This window comes from Sabethes cyaneus, chromosome 1 (genome assembly GCF_943734655.1).
Source record: "Sabethes cyaneus chromosome 1, idSabCyanKW18_F2, whole genome shotgun sequence".
Lineage (NCBI taxonomy): Eukaryota > Metazoa > Arthropoda > Insecta > Diptera > Culicidae > Sabethes > Sabethes cyaneus.
The window spans coordinates 126,434,014-126,452,641 of record NC_071353.1 but is presented as its reverse complement, the minus strand read 5'-3'; the positions used below and the strand labels follow the sequence as shown (position 1 = coordinate 126,452,641).

The following is an 18,628-nucleotide window of genomic DNA, read 5'->3' as shown; positions in this document are numbered from 1 at the left end:
ATATGTGTTTTTGAAAAGATTTCACCGGCTTAAATGTTATTCAACAAGTTCAGAGGCTATAGCTTTTAGAAAACTAAGAAACGAACAACCAAAACAAGGATTTAGGCTCATATGGGTATGTAGAAGAACACTTTTGAGTTATTTGATCAATTAAAAATACTTGCAAAATGGGGTTTCTGCCAACTATTTTGATTTTCGGACCACTGTGCGACGGGGGTCGTACAATCAGCCCCGTACATTTTCCTGTGCTTTAAACAACAGTTGGCTGTGACATTCAAGCTAGAAAGTGTGTTACAAATTTTCTCCTGGGGGGGGGGGGGGGCGTCTTTGAACCCCCAAAACCCCCCCGTCGCTACGCCCATGATATAGCATGTATACGTGAAGAATCGAATGATTACAAGCATGAATACATGCTACTATCACTACAAAGAGACTTACGTAGTCCTGCGTCACCTATATATGCGGTCGTGTCTTGTACACAACCCCTCTGATTTTTTTAATCAAATTTAAATATTCTAGAGAGCTTTATACTCTTGCACGTATTATTGTTGACCTCTCAAGCGTCAAAGCAATGTAACGAGTTTTTGGGAACCCAAGTTCAAACATTATTTGTCATAACTCATTTTGTGCAACGGAATCGCATGCCGCCTTGAGACCACCAAACAGATTATGGGTCTACGGTAATTTAGGAAATGTCGTAGAATACAAATTTGACCAACCGTAGAACAATTCTCTAGAAAAAATCAGATTGATATTCGTCGATAAATCCCGTCTGTGGTCTCAGATTCATACAAGAGAGCACTTTGTATGTAGTTTTGAGTAGCCTCAGTCGGTTCCATGACCCTTTTTGTAGACAGGGCAGATGAGACCTTCTGATTAATTATTCGGCATTTGTTCATCCGCCTAAACCCCTTTCAGAAATCCTCCCCGGATTCTTTCCGGTGGTTTTGAAGGTTTCCAGGTCACTCATCGCTTTTTGACCTCCTCCTGCTTTCATGATTCCGTATAGGTTTCTCTTCGCTTTACGGTAAAATTAGTCGTCATCGATTCTGCAAATTTCAAAAGCAGTTTTTTTTTGTTTGAAAAATTTTGCTTATGAAAATATATTCGCTGTGTTTAGATTGGCAAGAAGAATGCAGTGAATACATTTCTATAAACATTTCTATTTTGGGCCCAAAAACTGCTTTCGAAATTGGACTCTCCGACGAAAAGTTAATGGCTGCTAGTTTCCCGTTAAATGGTTTTGCTGCTTTTCTCTTCTTGCTGTTCTGCGATTCTTTGAACCAATTTACTGGCATAATCTACTGCCACGCATCAGCCAGTTTTCAACCGCTGGATGTTGAATCACAGCTTTTTGTCTCTAAATAAACAATAAATCTGTAGAATGTTTCAGGAGCTTCCAATAACTGACACAGCGATCAGATTGCATGTTCTGTCCGCGCATAGACCTCACATTGACAACATACGAAGAGTACCGACCATCAGAACATGATAGATTTTGGAGCACGCGTCTTCGATGCCTTCGGGTGTGCTTCCGAAAGTTTAAACGTGAAAACTGGAAAGCAGTTACTATGGATGGACATTCCTTTAACCAGTACAAAGTTTATCAATCCCAGGCCGATCTCATTGGTTGTCAAATAAACGATCAGCAGCCGAAATCAGGACCCGGCATCGTCGCAATAAATAAATGAATCTTACTTTCTCTTACCTTCGCTTCATCATGAAGCGACTTGCTTCGTTTGTTGAACAGAACATTTCAAGCAAGCTTCAATTGAAGTTGGTGGCAGTTTCAATGGACGACGACTAAAAGTCAGGCACGATTTGTCGATATTGAACGGGTTAATTATAATATGCGTTGCATTATAAGAATTCCAATTCCATTCATTGTTGGCCTGCTTCTGAATATTTGATGCAAAAGTATAAATGAAAACTTAAAACCGATAGTCATGATGAAGTGAAACCCGTCTCATTGACGCTGTCTGAAGCCAGTCTGAAAGCGATGCGGTGCTGCTTCAGTTAAAACCGAAGCTTCTCTGCTTCATTGTTGTGTGATGCTACGCAATTGAAGGTGAAGTTTCGGACCCTGGTCGGGATAGCTCGTGCTATTTCAAGAACTTGTCTTCACTCCACAGCGGTCTAATCGTGGCTACTCGTCGTCAATTCTTTGAGCATCTCAACACTGGCGAGTCAGTTTCGATTTTTACGAGCCATCTAGCACGTTGGAATCCTGTAGAGAGTCGTAGAGAACCCATCGTAACCTCCCGACTTTCGCCTGGTGTGATGGGAGTCTCCCCAAGGAGTACCTGCAGCCTGCGGCACCCTCTGTTTTCCGTTCGTGCTCCACCTCAAATAGTCCGCAACATCTTTCGCTTGAATACGGCAAGTTGCAGGTATGTCTTTCGTAAGCCAATTTGCAGTCTCAAGTCCTTGTTATGATAAATCCCAGGCTCCTGCAAGCCTGTTGACAATAAATGCGATGTGCTGTTTGAAATCAACCTTAGAAAAAAGAATCAAGTAGTACTCCCAAGTCTTTGACACAGTTTTCGCGGCGTAAAGGCACGTCTGATAATGTGTAGTCAAAGAAGAGAGGGTTTACTTTTCTGAAGAATATAATAATTTCACATTCGTCGGAGTTCAGCAGCATGCGGTTATCTGTGCACCATTTCGCAAAAATCGATAACTGCTCCTGCAGAAGTTCGGCATCGGACGGAATATCAACTTTGGCATACAGCTTCACTGCCGGTACTCGCATAACAGTCCCAATTATAAAGGAAACTCCATAGAAAATGGGACTGTTCTACGAGTAACGGTAGTTCAGATAGTCAGCAAAAGAGAGTCGCGGACATTTAAGCAAGAAATTGACATTGTTGAAGTAGACGAGGAAGACCAAAGGCCCAAAATGGCTACCTTGTGAAATTCCAGAGTAAGCAGCGAAAGATCTGGAGGTAAAACCGTCGATGCTTACTTCCAGGTGGCGATCGAAGAGGTATGAATTAATCCATCGTAGCAACGGGCCTCCGAGCTTGTCCAGTTTTGCGATGGCGATTTGATTGTTCAGTTTGTCGGATTCCATACTGTTGGGAAGACACCTGTATTGATTGATAAACTGAATAGGCGGTTCATCGGAGCAGCCTGGATGTTGATATACTGTTTCAGCAGAAAAGACGGAATACCATACGCTCCGAAAGAACGAGGGGATTTTAACTTCGCGGCGGCTGTTATGACCATTGCTTCGGAGGTGAGTTAAGCAGTTACTACCTACGGGACTGGACTTGTCCAAAACTGCATCACGCTAATCAAAATTCTTTGGATTTCTCTAAAATCTGCGCGGACAAAATCGTAGTAGACGATCGGTGGTACGATAGTTACATCATGACATATTTGTTGACGGATAGTAGCCAGATGACGTGTAACATCCTTAACAAGCAAGAACTCCCTATCGCTGTTTCGGGAGTCTGAACTTGCATATTAGCAAAACATAAATCGAGAAAAATTGTGTAGCAATGTTGTTGACTTGTTGCATGGTAGCAGTCGAGTAACTCGTTAGTGATTTGAGATAGAGACGACGAGCTAGAGTTAGCGCACATGAAGCCATTGCCTCGTCTGCGCCACTATATTCCAGGCAGGTTGAAATCACCCATAAAGATAATCTCATCTACTGCAGACGCCATCGAATCGAAGCTATCGCGTAAACTGAGATCATATGAGCATTCAAGTTTACGGGATCGCGGGTGCGATTGGGAGGCCAACACAGTGCACATAAGAACAGCCTCCGATCTGGAAGCTTCACCGTCATCCACACTTGCTCGACGGGTAACCAATTGTCGTTTTCGATGATAGAGGCATTGAACTGACGATGGACTGCAATCGAGACGCCTCATCTTTTACTGTTACGGCTACTGTGTATTACCTCGTAATTACGCCCATGATATCTGCCGAGAGCATGTACGACTATCAGGCTAGGTTTCGGCAAGTATAATTATCTCGTACGGACTGTCAGCGTATGCAAGAAAAAAGTCGACAGCGCTCGCGTTCCTGCCACTCACATTTCGGTAGTAGCTGTGAACGTGTTGGAGTTCTGGGAGGTTGTACAGTTGCTGGTTGGGAGGTAAAGGACTTAAAACACGGAGTACGGATCGCTAGTGGAGAAAAAAAATAACCACGAACTTGGGATTTTGGACGACCCGTCTACTGCACACGCTCGCAGGACTAGGGCGGCAACTGGTTGTTTGGAGGAATGGCTCGACTGAGGCAGGGGGATCGGGGGTGTCCACGGCACCAACAACAGTGCGTCCCGGTGTATGTTCAAATCAGCGCGCACCTCTATTCCGTTGCGTCTTTATAATAAAGTGAGTCTAGTTACCGGATCTGAGCCCTTTTAAAATCCTGTTTTGTTAAAAACCGGAGTCCCTTCAAGTTTTCCAATTTCTACCGAACTTTTGTCCTGGCAACAATTATCCTGGTCGACACCCTGTGGTATTGAATTCCTTGATCGCATGTTTCAGGGTATCTGTGGGGGATCATGTATCTGTGACTACTCCGTCCCAGGCGTCAAGCGTCAGAAGTGGAGGAACACCACTGCATCTGAGATTGACCTGGTTTGTGTTAGATAAAGCCTTCTCACATTAGTGGTCCCTCCGTCCCAGGCGCTGAGCGTCAGACGTGGAGAGATACCACTCATCCCGTTGACAGCTCAGACTTGTTATAAACACTGTCCGGTGCGGCACGGCTGCTACCCGTCCAGATACACACCGGCATCTTGGCACGCTCCTCAAAAAAACGCAAAAACCCGATCGCCTTCGGCTAAGCACCAGTGAGCACCGTACAAACGACGGCTTGCATGATTTCGTTTTTTGCTTTCTTTCTTATTCGTTCATAATCGGTTCTCCCAGTTGGCCTCGAGGTAAGACACTGGTCTAATAAGCCAGTCGTCGTATGTTCGAATCTCGGCTGGGAGAGGCTGTCAATAGGATCGTAGCACTGACCCCGCACTGTCCAGTATTCTAACAGCTGGTTGCGAAGTCTGTCGTATAAAAAACAGAAGGTCAAATTTCAATTAGCACCCAGGCTTGGCTTGATTTTTCATATTCGGTTTACATGACTGAGCTGTCAGGACGTTCGGGCTCGGTGCTCTAGAAGGTGTCGGCTGGTGTAAGCTGGCAGGCTATCACTCGCAAAGTAAAAGAACCTAAATAACTGCTTGGTGCGGTACGATAAAAACTTATGAACGGTAGAGGGTGCCTTCCTTCCACAATGCTGTGTTGGTGTTCCATATCAGCTGCATGGTTACTAGCATGGTTACTGGAGCAGTGCGTGCTTTCACAAGTCTGTGACAGCTCAACCCTTTTCCCAACAGATTCTCCGGCAAGCTTTTCCCGGGAGTGACTCCTCCGTTGTAGATGCTATGCGACAGACTTGAAGGGATATCACTCACTCAGTAAACAACTGACTCAGGGGCGGACTTAGGGAATTTGGGTTGAAAATTTCGAGCTGATCGAAGAAGCAACCTCAGTAAGAATCCAACTTCTCTCTCTCTCTCTCTCTCTCTCTCTCTCTCTAGTAGCATTTTCACCAGCATATGCCAGAGTAGAGCAAGATTTGTTCGGACGATGTCTTGTGTCCACCAGCTCTGGCCAACGGACTTCGCTCAGCACCAGAATTTAAGTTTCTCTTGCAAGTTGAACTAGCTTACCTAAACGCAAACAAAAAACGGAGGTTAGGAATATTGGACTAAAAACATTCTGTTGAAAACGAAATAAAAATAAGTAGAGGTTCAAGAGAGGACACCATTCATCTTCCATGGACAGAGACTATCGACGGCGATGTTTTTTAAGATTTCTGGACAGATATTCAGGTTGGCAGTCTTTCACACGGAATTGAGACTAACTTTGCTTCCGAGCCCAACGTGTTAAATAGCTCTGGTGCAACAAACCAATCGTCGAAAGTTCGAATTTCGATTGAAACAAAAGAGAGTCAATATCAATAGAACGGCACGCCAAATTTCACTTGAATTTGATTTTGTTTCCAGAAGAATTACTAAGCCTAACTAAGCTTTTCAGGCAGGCAATTCCCGATTTTTCTGCGAGCCGATTTTTGCCGGTTGCTACTGATTCTCAGTTTTCCTGACCTGGTTCCAAGTTTTTTGAAATAAAGGTAAAAACTAGGCTCCAAATACGGCATGTAGCATCCCGGCACGACTTTGTTCGGCAAGCGTCTTGACGGCTAGTTATTCCACTATCCCTGAATAAATTACAAGTGGCATCGTGATCGTGAAGGACCAATTGACGGCGTCGCAGACATCAGATTTAAGATATCGGGGTCAACATAATTTCATTAGTTTTGCCCTATTCAAATTGAACCTCTTATGTCTCTAATGTCTTATTTAGCTGCTCATTTCGAATATTTTTTCGGAGTAGAAGAAACTATTCATTTTGAATAAAAGCCTTTATTAGATTAACAGGAATAGAGTACGCCGCCAACGGATTATCATTTCCTCTTACCTTTAGCCTGAGCTCGTCTGCTTTTACCGAGCCGCTGCTGCTTTCCACCGCCACCGCCGGGACCAGCTTTCTTCTTGCGCCCATCAGCAAGGAACGATTCTTTAGTATTCCTCTTCGAACCTTTCTTCCTGCCGCCGAAGCCAAACTTAGCATTCTTAGCTTGTCGCTTAGGATTCACTTGACGCTTGGAGGGTGCTCCTCGGCCTGAACCTTTTTTCTTCTTTCCACCCGCGGGTGCTTCCTCGTCATCGTCCAAGAAATCCAAATTAGACAGTTTACCTTTGCGGAATTTTTTAATGTCATTAAGCGTTTTACGGCGCTGTTCGTCGCGCTTTTCGGTCGCTTGTCGTTGGATTAGCTTTCCGATTCGACGTTGCTCACGAAGTTGTCTGGTTCGTTCGGATTTGGCAATACCCTCCTGCTTGTCGAGCAAAACCTTCCGGACCCGTTGCATGTGCTCATCTGTTTTGGCCATTTCGGCGAAGTAGTCATCGGGACGTTTGGTGGCTACACCCAAGTCGTGCAGTCGTTTGATACCTTCCACAACCGCCGCTTGAGCTTGCCGATGGAATAAAATTTCTCGCTTGAAATCATTCAGCACCGGGTCTACTTCAGGTGCTACGTAGGGAATCTTTTTATTTCCTTTGAATTGATTTTCCCGTTTCTGTTCATGTTTTTCTATCTGTATGGCAAGCTCCGGCGTAAGGGGGGCCAAATCGTTAACCAAATCCATTCGTTCAATCCACGGAGCTTTGAGAATGATAGATTCCAAGGCCGATCTCAATTTGATCGGATTGTTTACGGGTTGGTGTGTGTCCTTGGCTAGGACATTCAATCCCGGCTTTAGGAGACCTTTGGCGAGTGCTTCACGAAGCTGCGGAAGCAAAAGCATTTGTAACTCGTAGTCGCTTCGAAATATGGTTTATTAGGCACTTACCTCATCATCCTCGTCGTAGGACACATAACTGGAATCAGAGTCATCAGCACGCGTATCGAAATCAGTCATTTTCGGCAAATTTATTTTCAAATAGCACAAAAATTAATCAAATTAACGCCAGTGCTTCGAACAAAACACGTGCGACTGGTAGAACTGTTGACAATGTTCTGCGAATGCGAATGTGAACTGGAAAGCCGGAAAAGCAGAAAACGAAACGTCAAAATTAAATTAATGTGCGAAGGAAGAGTGAAGGGAAACAAAACACATATACGAATAGAATTGTGGTAGTAGTTGTATATTATTCGATGTCTCGATTTTTACGACATACAGATGGCGTTTCAGCATATATATAGGATATATAGCACGTCGTCAAATTACCCGCATGGTAAAAGTTGCATTATTTACACTTGGTAAATATTGGATTTTACATAAAAATTTCAGTTGAGTGCCATAAATGATAATTTACGCACCAGTTGTTGAAAGTTTCTTTGTAATGTTATCAAATTTTTGCTGGATTTTGAGACATACACCCCAATTTTTTTTTAAGGTTTGGATATTCTTTTTAAAAAAGAACTTGTTTCAACTACGATATATTAAAAGATTGATTCACGGATTGATTTATTCTGTTGAACGTTGAATTTAAATCTTATTAAAGCAACTTTAATAAATAATTTAATTTAAACAGTAAAGCGGGGTACGCTGCTGAAAAAAAAACAGCTCAAGAAAAAATCTTGCTATTTACCGAAGAAATTTTGACAACTCCAATGCAAGCAACCACCTGTCATTTTTTCTTGTGGTAATAATTGCGCCGGATATTATAGAGTATTTTGCGTGACGTTTAATACCATATGTTTTTTATTTGTTTATGATCTTGACACTTACTGGTAACGACAACATGTACTAGTAAAAGAGAGACAGAATTATATTTAGTTTTGATATCACAAATTCTTTGAAAATTGCTTACACGATTCCGTGTAAGTGTGAGCGGATACCAGAAGTGTTTCCTTCTTCTTCTTCATAACAATGTAAACAACAACAAACTGCACTGCTCGAATATAAACCATAAACTGTCGTCGTAAACAGCCTTATTCCGTACGGAAAAGTGACGTTTTAATTCACCTGCATGTAAAACTGCGCCATCTGAACGTGAAATAATATTTCTTATGAAGTGCGTACTGCTTAAGAAATCGTAAACGAAATCGATTTCTTGAGCATTTCTTGTCCTATCTTTTTACCCATTACTTTTCAGCAGCGTACCCCGCTTAAAGATTAACAAGTATTTTAACAATGTATCCTTCAAAAGTTCGCAATTGCTGATTGAAGTGCGATTTTACGTTTCAATATCTGGTAGGTAGGGTATGTTGCTGCTTCATCGTAATTGCCTATTCCCGTCCTATCCAACACAAATTATTAAAACTATCAGCGATTTTTATGACACATAATGCAAAATTAGTTATTCCGTAATATTTTAGTTAATTGTCTATCATACGCGATCAATCAAAGTGACTGAGATCTATTTAAACGCTTTTTATCATTAAAGAAGTCCTAGCAGCCAAATTTCCTACGATTTTTCGTGCAGAAATTTTGTATAACATTTGTCACGCCGTCCTACACAAATACATGCGCGTTAGCTTCGTAAACATTGTTGTGATTTTTAGTTCGGACGATGAAAAACTTTGATGGATGGATTTTAAAACGGTACGACGAATTTAAGAAATAAAGTCCGTTGCGCAATTTCAATAATACGCTTTAATAATCGCTTTTCAGTAATTTCAAAGTTCACGAATCAGAAGGTAAGTGTGTTTTAGTCAAATCAGCACAAGAACTTTTGGATTATTCATTAAATCCATCCTATAAATGATGAAAATTAGAATGGCTTTACTTACTATGACGGGAATTGGAAATAAACCCTACCTACTATTTATAAAAACGAGAATTACAAAGCAAAATAGTTTAATAAATACAAAATCAACACAACTGTAGCCATATGTACTTTAAGTTACGTGACTCAATTGTAGTATTTAATCAGATATAACAATCAGTTTCATATCAATAGATTTCTTTTCTTTTTTATAGAACTTACCGGAGCTAGAAAAGCTAGATTTGGCATATAATTCGTTACCCACATTCGATTTCGAGTATTTCGATCAGGTTTGAAATACAATTATCTCAGATTATTAGAATCAAAGTCAATAAATAAATTCTTACCATTTCAGGTTGGTTCATTAGCCTCGTTAGACGTTGACGTAAGTCATAATCGAATGGCAGCGCTAGGCGAACTACCAGAAATAAATACCAATGAATCTTCTCTATTCACACCGGTAACGGCGGCAGTCAACATTGGCCGAGATAATGCATTTTCACACACAAATATTAAATCTCTGAATCTTTCAAGCAACAATATTACAAAGATATCAGACGGTTTCTTTAAACCAGTAGAGCTCTCGCTAATCAAATTATCGTTGGCCAGAAACAAACTGGCCAATGTGAGTAGAGAAGTATTTGGAAACATGCCGCACTTGCAGTGGCTCGATTTGGAAGCCAACATGATCAATGAACTGGATTTCGATACGTTTTGGAACACGCGAAAACTGCAGGTGTTGAAATTATCGCATAATATGATTACGGATGTACCCATGGATCTGTTTCGCAACATTCGAAATCTTCGAATTCTCGAGATGGCTCACAATAGTTTGAAATATCTACCGGATAATCTAATTCTCGAAGAAGGATTGGAGTTTTTGGATTTATCGCATAATCAGTTTACAAAAATTCCTGTCACCTCGTTATCGAATCTGGCGGCGCTAGCTTTGTGCGAGCTGGATTTGAGCCACAACCATATCGGAGCTATACACAGCGTGGACCTGTCCAATAAGTTTAGAGTAATGAATGCTTATGAGAAATATCTTTAATTTCAAATTTTAACTTGTTTTATTTCAGTCTTTATCCGTATTAGATTTATCGCACAATCGATTGGTGAGGTTGGAAGATGCCGCATTTGCAACCCTTCCTCGGTTATCCCTGCTCGATCTTTCCCACAATGATGAATTGGAAGTTATGGGCAAAGCATTTATTGGACTAGAAAACAGCCTGATTGAACTTCGGTTGGCTAATGTATCTCTCAACGCAGTTCCAGAGCTGGCCAATCCTTCCCTTCGGATTCTCAAAATATCACACAACGATTTACCTTCCGTTCCACCGGAGTTGGCTGCGAATATGTCTTCTCTGCGAGAACTTGACCTATCCGAAAATGATCTTTATCACGTTCCATTGATCACACATTCACTTCCCAATTTGAGGTAAATTGTGAATGCTTTTTAAAATACGAAACTCGAGTTTTTTTGGTTTCAGATCTCTATCGCTAGCTGGTAACCCAATTACAATGATGACAAATACCAGTCTGCTGGGAGCTGCTGATACCTTAGAACATCTCAACATTGCCAATCTAAATTTAGTCATCTTCGAAGTAACTCATAAACTGTTCTTAATTGACATCATCTACAGCAAAATGTTTCATTACAGAACGGTCTCTTAAACAAGTTACGTTACCTGCGAACGCTTCGAATTTCAACCTACCCAAACATTCAAAATTTCAACATACCTCGCATGCTGGAAAACTCGCACAATCTGCGAGAGTTGTGGATCGACGCTCCGAAACCGCCACAAGATCGGTCCGACTCAGCTGGGTCGATGGCACCGAAAACGCCAAAACCGGTTTCAGTTCCAGCTAGCGACATGCGGCGGGAGATGGAAGGACTTCTGCCCCGCAAATTACAGAACGTAATCTTCGCCGGTACGGGATTCAACAATTTGGCAGATAACGTACTTAGTGGACTCCAATCGTCCAGTTTGTATTTATCATTTTTCAACACCTCTCTGGCTAGTTTGCCCAACAATTTTTTCAAAAATATTGGTAAAACTGTAAGGAATATTTCACTCAATTTGGAAAGTAGCAACCAGTTGCTGAAGTCGGTACCGAATCCGAATAGTGCGCACTATTTGCATTTGCCAGAGCACGTATTTTTGACGGATTTGCAGATCTCGGGAAATGCATTGTCCTGTGATTGTGAAATTGGGTAGGTATAACTTCTATATGGGTTGTTTGTAACGTTGATTTTATTCTACTTGTTTTACAGCTGGGTCGAGTTTTGGCAACGGAAACGGCGGCAGTATATTTGTCCAGCGCATCCCTGGGTAGAGAATAGCAGTTTCAATAGCTATTTCAAGCATCAGGCTTTCTCAATGTTTTCTCAAGATCGAGACAACTGTGATAATTCGGCAGATAACTTGCGAGAGGCAACGTGTAGCAACAAAAAGGACGAATCATTGCTGGAGGTATTGAAAAAAGATCTGGAGTGCGGTTGGGGCAGCACAGCGCCACGACTCGGGGTCGTGCCAGCGATAGCGTTCGTTTGCGTGCTTGTCGTGCTACTAATGTGACTTATCCAGACGTTGTTCCGGATGTACAGCGAATTCTATGACTATCTCGAGAAGTTGTATAGTGACCGCGGTGTAGTCAATGGAACCGTGACTGCCTATGTAGATGATTCGTGCGATTATGGAAGTGAGTTCGATATTGAATTGGAAGAGTTGTGAGTGCTCTTAGTTTAGTTAGACTTTCGGTTTATTTTGTTAACCTAATGAAGCCATTTCTATATTTTGTGAATTCAACGTGCCAAGCATTATGAAATAAATAATTTATATATCGTAGCGTTTTTTGTTACTTTCATTGATGTTGAATTGCGTGCTGTTGTATAATAAAGGCATATCTTCGTAAAACAAGCATGTTTTCTTTGATAGCAATTGCAGTTATCCTTTTGTAGCATTTGTTTGAATTTCGGAAGCTAAGAGTTTTTGACATCCCGAAGCATAATAAAAATAACAGAATATTAGTCAGAATTACTAGACATTAACATGAAAGGTAGTAAAATTGTCTGAGAACATGTTGCATATACATAGTAAATTAAACGGCTTTTTCAAGGTACCCAGGTAACCAATAAGCATTAAAATAAGCAGTAAATCAGCCGTTTATCAGCATCCCTGGCGTTTTATACTGCAGGTTGTTGTTTATCAGCTTTTTGACTGCATAACTGTTGTAAATTGGCATCCACAATTCTATTTAAATTCTTCTTGTTAGTAATTAGCTGCAAATAAGCATTGTCAGCACTATAAGAGGGCTAGCAGTAAAGTAGCCGCATATTTTGCCAAAATAGCATTTAAGTGGCATTTAAGGCAACTTAAATGCTTATTGGCTTGCTTTTAAATCGCATTGGAAATGCTTATTGGTTACCTGGGTACTTTCAAGAGCACGAAATTTTATTTTGAAGAAATTGTTACTAAATGGTGGTCCATGTGCTCTGGCAATGCTTGGCGCCATGCATTCACGTCGACACATGTTTCAGATGAAAATTTGAAGTTTAGAAACAAACACTGATCAATGGTTTATGTGTGATTAATTCAACAGGCAACTGATCAACAGGTATGAAACAATACGAATTTTTCACGTGAATATTCTATACCCCCTTCTCCTCTTCGGTGGACAAGCATAGACATTTTCATAAACCATCTCTCTAAACTGTCCACGTGGTATATGAATGGTCTCTGATGACAAAATATAAAAATGTTTCAAGCGTGTTTTACGCTAACCACCTTTTTACGCGCTGTAATGGCGAATGCTATAAATTGTTTTCGTAATTTGACAACTCTGTATTCATCAAATCTGGCACTTTTCTTCTTGCGTTGGAGTTGTCAACGCTTGTTCGGTAAACAGCAGGATTTTTTCTTGAGCTGTTTTATTTTCAGCAGCGTACCCCGCTTAAGATGCCAGTTTTAGTCGGCAAACAGCATTTTTAATGTTTGAATAATTTTTGGCAGAGTTACTCATCTTTTTGATGGCTTGTCTTTGAGTTGGATGATTTTAGTTTTACCGCAGCGCCAACTGCATGTCAGGTAAAGCTTTTATCAATAATGTTTAAAAGTGTGGGTGTGTATTTACATTTGTTTACATCTACTCTCGCTTTTCGCATTCGTCATAATCTCGTATTTCCTTTTGCTCTCGGCCTGTTTTTCAAATCGTAATCAAGTTTTATTCGATTATAAAAAGTGATACGAAAAATGAAGTTGCAGGAGCTACGACCGGATCGTTCCCTGTTGAAGACGAATTTCGACGGATACAAACTTTCACTGGAGCCGATTCCCGTGCTTCGAACGGAGCTCACAGAGCAAACCCAACCGGATCGGGTACGGCCAAGCGAGCAGCAGTTTTCCTGTTTGCATGCGCAACTGTTCGGACTGCAGAATCATTTGGTTCGTGACCCGTGGGCTGCAGGAAATTGCTACTTTGTAGATCGAACTTGGATCATTCGGCAAATCCGGTACGATGAAAGCGACGGTCGGCTAAAGCCACTGTGTTCGGCCTTTAAGCTCGGTCGAACGCGAGGTGCTCGACGCGAAGGGGATTACAACTGTACGTTGGCATTTCTGTCCGAAAAGTATGCATTGATTGCTGATGGGCAGGGTGGTCTTACGTTGGTGGATACCGGCGATCGGCAGCGGGGTGGCGAATGGAAGGCAAAGTTTAGTTTTCCGGAAATAGAGGAGCTAAAGGAAGGATTCATTCTGCTTGATGGACGTTTCGAAATTATCGACGGCGAAAGGCAAATTCATGCGGTTGGTTATTGTGTGAACCAATTGCAAGATGAAGCCGGTTTTGAGTCTAATATCTGCTGGTTGAAAGCGGTGCAGCAAGACCCCAATCAAGGATGGGTGTATCACTCGATTCGTGTACTCAAAGGTCGAGGTTTTGCCAACTACTGTGCGTTGGAACCGAAAGGTACAGCATTGGTGTTGGCAAGCGATAAACCTTTTCAATTTGTAATAGATTCAGAAAATCCAATTCAGTCCAAGGAAGAACCAACTCCGACAGAGAATCAGGAACAGAAAGACGATGTTCAGTCTTTTTGTTATGAGTGGACTCAAACTTTGGATGATATTACCGTTAAAATTCCGAAAGAAGAAGAAATAAATTATCGCATAGCGAATGAGAATGGAATCCTCAAGGTTGTCAGAGATGAAAACACGATTTTAGATGGAGAAGCCTTTTTCGCGGATATCGATCCTGAACTAACTTCTTGGACCAATGAAAAAAGTGAATTACAAATCACACTTTTTAAAAAGAATTCTGGAAGTATGTGGCCTTTTCTGATCCCTGGTGGTCCGGAAGAAACTCGCGATGGGCTTGCCAGTGACGAAGATTTACCACCGGTTTCGAACTTAACATCCCAGCTGGAAGAATGTGATTTTGGAACCGAAGGACAAGAACAAGGAATGGAATACACCATTGAACGTTTGGATGCGAGCAGTCACGAGTGCAGCCACAAAGCATTCCTCGGGAATAATGCTCCACTGTTTGCCGTTAGCTTACGACCTGGCTTTCCAATGGCGCTAGCTTTGCGACAAGATGTCGATGGTTGTCTTTGGCTGCAGCAACATGTTGGTGGGCCAGATTGGTCACTGCGCCACGAGGGAACACTACATGCTTTCGGTTATGTTCAGGCATCGAAAAGACAGCGAAAGTTTATGACCTGTTCTCCGGATCTGGGCTATGCTGTGATTTGTGAGGCTGAGCGACATGTTTTTATCTACAAAACCAACTATGGGGGTACTGCTAACGGGCTGCGGAATCGTGTCGGACCACAAGTCAGTATTGGGCAGCAAAAGCTGGTAACGCTTGAAGGAAGTGGAGAAATTCTCGGCATTTGTTGCGAAAATGATTATACCATTCTGTTGACAGAAACACACATTTTGGTTTTACAATTGCGAATCGAAGAATAAATTCAAGTTTATCTAACATTTTTTTAACCGATTTCTATTTTTGTTGATTGTGAAATAATGGATGATCTCGTAACGTGAAAGTTTAAAGCTTTACTGAAAAAATCTGGCAACATCCTTGCATGCAGATCGGATGTCTGGGTACCGGTATTGGAAACCAAGTTGTTGTGCACGCTTTGGAGCAACTTTGGATCCTTTTGTTAACAGAACCGAACGCTCTGGGCTGAATATCAAATCAAGCACAAACTCGGGCAACGGAAAAATTGCTGGTCTAAAAAGTGCCGAGGCGAAAGCCTAAAACGATTACGTATATAATTAATTTGATTTTTAACAAATTCCCGAAGCACTATTCTTTTTTCCTAATGCATGAATTGCATTGATTGTACATACCTTGGTAAAATCTTTATTTGTAATCAAATCCGGTGCTACTGCATTAAGTATTCCGCTGGCTTCCTGTTTTTCAATTGCAAATTTTATTAGGTTGCAGAGATCGTCAACATGGATCCACGGTAGGTCATGACTGCCATTCCCTATCGGACCGCCAAGTCCCAACCAGAATGGCAAAATCAGCGATTGAATCATACCGCCTTCCCGCCCGATTACCACTCCGCAGCGCACTTTTACCGTTCGACAAATAGAATTTTCCGACAAATTTGCCGCTTTTTCCCATTCGTGGCACAACCGCGACATAAAATCCACTTCGACAGTTTTCGATTCTTCCGTGTTAGTTTGCGGACCGGTTTCGTAATGACTGACGCCGGAAATACTGACAAAAACTCGCGGTTTGATCGTTGCCTTTTCGATTGCCTTGGCACACGCTGCTGTTGTATTGATTCGAGAATTCCAAACATTCTGCTTGAAGCCGGGTGTCCATCGGCGTGTTGGATCAAGAACATTCTGACCGGCCAGATTGACTACAGCGGATGTTCCCTCCGGCAAACCATCCTTCTCTAGATCATGCCAAGTCATACGCTTGATTGCTGGCATTCGCGATATGGTGGTTACTTCATAGCCATCCGCAATCAACGTTTTAGCGAGACGCTTACCAATAAAACCGCTACCCCCTCCTATCGGACAGGAAAAATAAGTCAAATCAAATTATATAATGAGGAAAATTTCGGAAAAATGTTGAGCGTTCACTATAGTTTGTTGAGTGTCCTACCTATTACAACATGTTTAAAAGCCATACAGAAAACCTGGGAGGTAAACTAGATCTTGTAACGACACTTCTCAACTATTTTTATAGGTTCTTTATAAATTCGCCGATAAAGAGTATTTCAATAATGGCTTAGCACAAACAATACACTCTATATACACTCTATATACGCTATAAATACTAATGTAGACGACGCGTCTACTAGTGTCCTGTGGCTTTTGTTTTGATGATGATCTCTGCATCTCAGCTGATTTTGACGTTCTCTCCTTTCTCATGATTTATTGTTTACCACGTTTACCACTACATCTCACTATCGTTTTACCTGAAACATTATACGAATATTCGTTTATAACGTGTATACGTATTATTCAGGTAAAATCGTAAAATAATTAATGTTAAGTGATGTAAATGGAAAGTTTGTGTAAAGTGAAGCAAAAATCGCGACAAACGAGTCGGAACTTAATTTCTCCTTCATTTTTTAAAATTTTTATGTGTTTGTTGCAAGTAATTTCAAATATTTTTTGATAGATGCGACAATTTAACGTATAGCTTTCATTTTTTCAGAGCCGACGTGAAAGTAAGTCTTCAGAGTAGTCCAGAGCATACATAACAGGGCGATTGTTGATGTCGATATGGCAGAGGACGAAATCGACGTTAAGCCCAAACTCGGTAATCAATCCATTGAGTGGTTACCATTTGATGATGTAAAGTTTGAAACAATAAAAGGCGACCTCCATGACGGAGAGCAATTCCCGATGATTGATCCACTGGATATCGTGAAGCTGGAAAAAAAGTCCGAAAGTGACGATGATCTAGATTTCAGCGCCGATAATTGTGACGAAGACCCTTCTCTCCTGGTAGTAGAAGGACGAAAAAAGCGAAGGAGTTTCACGATTCAGCGGAAGCTGCAAATAATTTTAGAGTACGAAAAAGGAATCAGCGGTAGAGGCTTCAAAAGTCTTGCTCAGAAATATGAAATCGCAACATCCACCTTGCAAGGATGGGTCCAACGGAAAAGCGAACTGGAAGCGATCGTGCACGAACATGATAGAGGACGGTCATCTAAAAGACGGCGTCGCCTGCCCGGAGGAGGACAAAAACCGTTTTACCCTGAGCTTGAAGATCGACTGCTCGACTGGGTCAAGCAGAGCAATAAAGATGGTATCCGCGTCACAGATCGATTAATGTTGGTAATAAATTGTCAACTAGCTATGGGTATATGTTGAGATAAACACAATTTCGTTTATTTTGTTACAGTTACAAGCATCGAACCTGGCCGCAGAGCTGGACATCGATGGTTTTAAAATAAGCAACGGTTGGCTTGACGGGTTCAAACGGCGGCAGCATTTGACTAGTCGAGATGAAACAACGTGCAGCGTACAACCACAGGTACTATCAACTAACGCGTTAGAGAAGGACAGCATCGAACTTGATGATTTCCATACAACCATTAAAATCGAAGATGAACCTCAGAGCATTTTGAACATGGATTAAGTTTCCCAGTATGTCTTACCAAACTAAACAAAATTTTGCAACACCTACACGAAGACCGAATTTCAGCGAAATCAAACAAAAATTTAGGTTACATACATTCGGTTAACGGGGTTAATGCCGTTAATGCCCAAGTATGTTTTGTTTACATGTGATCTTTACACCGTTACATATATTACATTAGAGAACAAACAAATCGCTATTTAGTATAGCAGGAGTATAATTTATATCTTATTATAATATAACTTAGAAATAAACTAGAACTTTGTTTAAAACAATTATTACATTTTGTTTATTTGCTCAATAGCCAAATTAATGCTATTGAGCAAATAAACAACCTTATTGAAATATTTTCCTGGTAGCAAATTTAGCAAAATGTACTGCTGCAAAAAGTTACTTCGACATACAGAAAATTTACTGCTACATTCACCTATTAATGCTGGTGGTAGTGAGATGTTAAAGCTTTATTGCCTGTTGGGTAATTTAAACAAACTCTCGTTACATGATGAGCAAGCGGTGTCTCCACCTTTTCTAGCAGCATAGAGCCGGGGCAGAGCGTGCTGTATCAAAAAACTTGTTTTTACTGTATTTGGTTTTGCCAATTCGTTGAGCGTTGCGAGACACGCGAGTCGGCTTTAACCTGGTCGAGCCATCTAGCACGTTGGGCCTTTATATTACTGGTACCGGTAAGGTTCTTGAAGAGAAGAGACTACA

General features: G+C 41.4%; 5 protein-coding genes across 5 annotated transcripts in view; 3 read left to right on the top strand and 2 right to left on the bottom strand.

The window, feature by feature from the left end:
• The window catches only part of LOC128746204 (chaoptin), a 140,543-nt gene extending 128,666 nt beyond the window's left edge, over positions 1-11,877 (top strand). The window contains exons 5-10 of the mRNA XM_053843250.1: positions 9,514-9,588; positions 9,654-10,319; positions 10,378-10,736; positions 10,789-10,903; positions 10,960-11,513; positions 11,574-11,877. Of these exons, the coding sequence (XP_053699225.1) occupies positions 9,514-9,588; positions 9,654-10,319; positions 10,378-10,736; positions 10,789-10,903; positions 10,960-11,513; positions 11,574-11,877 (2,073 nt within the window). The remainder of the gene's footprint in view (positions 1-9,513; positions 9,589-9,653; positions 10,320-10,377; positions 10,737-10,788; positions 10,904-10,959; positions 11,514-11,573) is intronic.
• On the bottom strand, positions 6,442-7,584 carry LOC128733544 (probable rRNA-processing protein EBP2 homolog). Its single transcript, XM_053827200.1, has 2 exons — positions 7,438-7,584; positions 6,442-7,374 (listed from the first exon to the last, which is right to left on the bottom strand). The coding sequence occupies exons 1-2, from the start codon at positions 7,504-7,506 to the stop codon at positions 6,487-6,489; spliced, it is 957 nt and encodes a 318-aa protein (XP_053683175.1). The 5' UTR covers positions 7,507-7,584; the 3' UTR covers positions 6,442-6,486.
• A 1,625-nt stretch (positions 11,878-13,502) lies between the features above and the next one.
• On the top strand, positions 13,503-15,271 carry LOC128738128 (nudC domain-containing protein 1). Its single transcript, XM_053833005.1, has one exon. It carries the CDS (start codon positions 13,552-13,554, stop codon positions 15,268-15,270), a length of 1,719 nt encoding a protein of 572 aa, XP_053688980.1. The 5' UTR covers positions 13,503-13,551; the 3' UTR covers position 15,271.
• Positions 15,272-15,281: 10 nt separating this feature from the next.
• Positions 15,282-16,627, bottom strand: LOC128738136 (epimerase family protein SDR39U1). The gene is made up of 3 exons (XM_053833018.1): positions 16,430-16,627; positions 15,658-16,334; positions 15,282-15,561 (listed from the first exon to the last, which is right to left on the bottom strand). Exons 1-3 carry the CDS (start codon positions 16,452-16,454, stop codon positions 15,361-15,363), a joined length of 903 nt encoding a protein of 300 aa, XP_053688993.1. The 5' UTR covers positions 16,455-16,627; the 3' UTR covers positions 15,282-15,360.
• Positions 16,628-16,815: 188 nt separating this feature from the next.
• On the top strand, positions 16,816-18,109 carry LOC128732521 (tigger transposable element-derived protein 4-like). The gene is made up of 3 exons (XM_053825786.1): positions 16,816-16,927; positions 16,988-17,613; positions 17,681-18,109. The coding sequence occupies exons 2-3, from the start codon at positions 17,056-17,058 to the stop codon at positions 17,915-17,917; spliced, it is 795 nt and encodes a 264-aa protein (XP_053681761.1). The 5' UTR covers positions 16,816-16,927; positions 16,988-17,055; the 3' UTR covers positions 17,918-18,109.
• Positions 18,110-18,628: the final 519 nt, after the last annotated feature.